The 3,809-nt window shown below is 45.7% G+C and overlaps 1 protein-coding gene across 4 annotated transcripts; it reads right to left on the reverse strand.

The window, feature by feature from the left end:
* Positions 1–681: 681 nt before the first annotated feature.
* On the reverse strand, positions 682–3,461 carry LOC125523016 (chloroplast processing peptidase-like). 4 transcript variants are annotated; one of them, XR_007290081.1, is made up of 7 exons: positions 3,018–3,460; positions 2,756–2,824; positions 2,592–2,660; positions 2,066–2,155; positions 1,840–1,996; positions 1,681–1,748; positions 682–1,143 (listed from the first exon to the last, which is right to left on the reverse strand). XR_007290081.1 is itself a non-coding variant. In XM_048688049.1 (6 exons), the coding sequence occupies exons 1-6, from the start codon at positions 3,297–3,299 to the stop codon at positions 1,147–1,149; spliced, it is 588 nt and encodes a 195-aa protein (XP_048544006.1). In that variant the 5' UTR covers positions 3,300–3,461; the 3' UTR covers positions 682–1,146. The 4 variants fall into 4 exon arrangements, 3 of the variants coding, with proteins under 3 accessions (XP_048544006.1, XP_048544005.1, XP_048544007.1); XM_048688049.1 differs by lacking the exon at positions 1,840–1,996 and having other exon boundaries at positions 682–1,156; positions 3,018–3,461; XM_048688048.1 differs by lacking the exon at positions 1,840–1,996 and having other exon boundaries at positions 3,018–3,458.
* Between the last annotated feature and the right edge of the window lie 348 nt (positions 3,462–3,809).

Consider the following 3,809-nt stretch of genomic DNA (forward strand, 5'->3'; position numbering starts at 1 on the left):
ACGAATTTGTGCACATTTTTATATCACAACATTTTTCAGATTTGCCAAAAATGAATTTGTGAGCATTTTTTTATATCACAACATTTTCAAAGTCTTGAATATTTTTTAAAATTCATGAACATTTTTCAAAATCGCTAACAAATTCTGAATTCATGGACATTATGAAAATTCAAAACATTGTTTGAAAAATTCAAAAAAATAAAAGAAAAAAGGGGAAATTAAAATGAAACGAAACAGGCAACCCGTGCCCCACTTTGGGCCACACCACATGACGTTATGTGTTATCTGCTAGTGCCAGGCAAACTCATCTTCATTCTGTCTTCCAACCATTTCAACGACTCGGACGGTCCTTGAAGCAAACAGATGAATATAGCCAAGGGATTCCTGTCACCATTGTTGTTGAAATGCTTTCAACCAATGTGGCAGTAGCTTAAACACGTTGGCAAAAAATTCATCATGTGACAATGCAGTCTCAGTTTTTTGTCTGAAATGTTCACGGGAAAGCCCGGTTTGCTACTGACTGTATCTTGGAAAATCAACACAGTTCTAGCCTTACTCAAAGGATATATACCTGCCACGACAAGGCTCAGATGTAATCGTATTGCTAAACAAACAGAGTGGAGAAAAATGATACCAGGAGATAATCTGCACCACACACAGCATCAGATAAACAGACTTATCTTCAGGCATGCAGATTTTTCCTTTTTTGATTGACAGCCAAGCACACGGTGCATGGTAATAATAACATTACCGATTAGATTCGACAGCTAAGGTTACTAGAAGGTGTAACCTTTAGGTACATCTTGCAGGTTCTACCAACAGGTAAGCTTAACAGCTGACAGTCCAGGGGTGGGGCCGTGGGGGGTGAGTGACAACAGCTACAAGTCACTATTCAGTGCTCCCCGGGATTAAGTCACTACACATACAACGGTACCGTGCTAAGACAGGAAAGGAAGGTCTCACAGATTTACATACTAGGGGCTCGAGGCCCAACATAGCTCGATAACATCATATCGAGTGGCATCGAGGAGGGGTTTGGCAACTCTGGTGGCCGTCGAAGATCTTCGCCTTGGCTATTGGAGGGAGGATCTTGTAAAGGACATGATGTGTCTCCCAACAATGTTGCTGATAGGAAGAGGTCCCCTGTCACCACAAACTTCACAATGGTTAGTACTAGTTCCCAAACGATTTCTAGGAAAGAACAATTGGAAGTAGGAGAAAAGCAAGCTCTAAACAAGCAATTTTTTCTAGCAACTAAAAACATATTTGGGCATTCTAATCGTCATTACAGATTGTATGTTCACCACGGAAAATGAATCTCCAATTATACTGGATCTCTGGTCCAAAAGCACAGATTTATAATATGAATAGCACAAGATTTCCTCAATTATAAAGCCATAGTAAAGCAACTGCAACTGAGCAAATACTTAAGAGTGCATTCTGGCAGCTCAAACACATGTGCATTCTACTTTTACGTTGTTACAGATCAAATGACTATTATGGCCATGCAAATCTGCAGTCATGCTGGACCTAGTCCAAAGCAGATATCTAAAATATGACTGATATCAGATTTCGTCGACAGTTGAAGCATTCAATCTAGGATAATCTCAGCATGAGCAATCAGTTATAATGCATGTACAAGAGGATTGGCCTAGCATGGGAATGGATGTGTTCACTTACCAGGCACGAGAATCGCAGCTGTTATTGCGGTTATCACCCATGACGAATACATGGTCTTCAGGGAGGCGCTGCAGGACGATGGATTGTTTTAGTATCAGATTGATCCGGGCATATGTCGAGCAGATAACAGGGATGGGATGGGAGGGAGAGATCATCCACCATCTGAGGCCCGTCATCTCGAAAGAATAACAGGGCAGTCAAGAAGTCAACAACACGGAGCAGCCATGCCACTTTTGGTCCTCCTCTTGCAGTGGTAAAGTCATTTGTTTGTGTGGTAGTGACCCATAGGAGTTTGGGTATACAAGTATCTCTGGACCTGGCAATAGCAACTCCTCAATGTTGTTCAAGCAGACTATGCTCACAGATAGAAAGAGATTCAACAAACCATGGCTTCCATCGTGTCCGACCCACCATGGGGTGCGGTGTAATGTTCATTTTGTGCAACACCATTAACAATAAGCTGGCCTTGTCGGACCTGTAAAAATAAAATGTCTCTGCGTAAGTGCCGGCATGCGGATTTAGGGATAATGTATAATGCATCTTGAGATATATTTGGCCATTGCTGAAGCAGCATATATGTCAATCAGCAGGGTGAACAAATTGAAGAATGACAGTACTTTGCACGCATCTGAAGATATGTGTTGCAGTAATATTGTGGGTGGAAGCAAGGCAATGTTAGCATCGCCTTTGCTCAATCGGCAGCATGAATAAATGATATGATATACTACTCCCTCCGTTCTTAAATATAAGTCTTTTCAGAGATTCCAATACGGGACTACATGCGGAGCAAAATGAATGAATCTACACTCTAAATATGTCCATATACATCCATATGAGTTCATATTGAAATCTCTAAAAAGATTTATATTTAGGAACCGAGGGAGTACAACAGATTTAGTAGTATTTATTACCTCGATGAAATCTCCAGGGGTGGCAACAACCCTCTTAATAAATACAACATCTTTATTTATGCCGCAATTCTGTAATAAGAAACGGCAAAAACAGTGCAATGCAGCATCAGATTGTGAAGCTGAGAGAGGTTAAAAATGAAAGAGGAAAAGCAGAGGTACGGTACCTGCAGGGCGGCGGGCACCCGGAAGAAGACTACATCCCCGGCAGATGGCTTCCGGAACATGTAGGTGACCTGAGCAAAATCAAAGCATTCCCCCATTTGGTTAACTACTAACGAATCATGGCAGGCGTAGATCCAAGGCAGGCGAGCATAATGCAAGAGAGAACCAAGCAGAACCCGGGCGGAATGGAAGAGATCTGCGTAGCAGCTAGGTTAGGGAGGAGGTAATGGGGGGGGCGGGGGGGGGTGGAGGAGGGCGCTTTACTTTTTCTGCGACGGCGCGGTCGCCCGGGCGGAGGGTGGGCGCCATGGAGGCGGAGGCGACGAAGCGGACCTCGGCGAGGGCGGCGGAGAAGAGGAGCAGGACGAGGAAGAGCTTGAATCCGTCGGAGCAGGAGGGGCAGCGGAGGCGCGCGAGCGAGGGGAGCCACCAGCGGTGCAGGAGCGAGGCGGACGAGGCCAGCAGCTGGAGGTGGCAGGGCAGCCAGTCCGCCGGCGACATCGGCGCGATGAGGCCCCGCAGCAGACGCGGCGGCGCCATCGCCATCGGACGGAGTGGATCTCCCTCCTTGGCCTCTCTCTCTCCGCCAATAGAGGGGGGAGTGGGGTTGGGGTGTGGAGGAAGACTGGCTCGCTGGCTACTTGACCAGTAGGAGTAATGGCTTCCTTCCACAGCAAGACTCCACCTTGGCCTCCCCCACCGCTGTAGTAACCGAGGAAGAAAGACCAGACCGGTCGTGTACACACACTGTAGTGGGTGCTCTTCTGGTTAGGGAGGGAAATGACCGCTCTGCCCTCCGGCTACACAAAATTTGACAGTTTTTGAAAATTTGAAGACAAAGGACATTCATACTGTATGGAGGGGTAGTATATTGAGTCATCTGGTCTAACTCGCAATATTCTTTGTCGAGAACCAACATGTGGTTGGCTGGTTAAGAGGGCAATGATACTCCCAGCCCACTGGAATTCAAACCACTTATTTGAAGCTTTGACGTCTGATAGGGCCATAGGGGCGGAATATTCTTTCAGTGGGAGTCGGTGTTTCTATCAACTAGAT

The sequence above is a fragment of the Triticum urartu genome, chromosome 7 (assembly GCF_003073215.2).
Source record: "Triticum urartu cultivar G1812 chromosome 7, Tu2.1, whole genome shotgun sequence".
NCBI lineage: Eukaryota > Viridiplantae > Streptophyta > Magnoliopsida > Poales > Poaceae > Triticum > Triticum urartu.

Excerpts from the sequence above, each read along its gene's own strand:
- LOC125523016 (XM_048688048.1), bottom strand. The coding sequence starts at position 3,299 with ATGGCGATGGCGCCGCCGCGTCTGCTGCGGGGCCTCATCGCGCCGATG. Across the intron at positions 2,825-3,017 it reads ACCGCGCCGTCGCAGAAAAA|GTCACCTACATGTTCCGGAA; the intron begins GTAAAGCGCCCT and ends GATTTTGCTCAG. Across the intron at positions 2,156-2,591 it reads CCCCTGGAGATTTCATCGAG|GTCCGACAAGGCCAGCTTAT; the intron begins GTAATAAATACT and ends TTATTTTTACAG.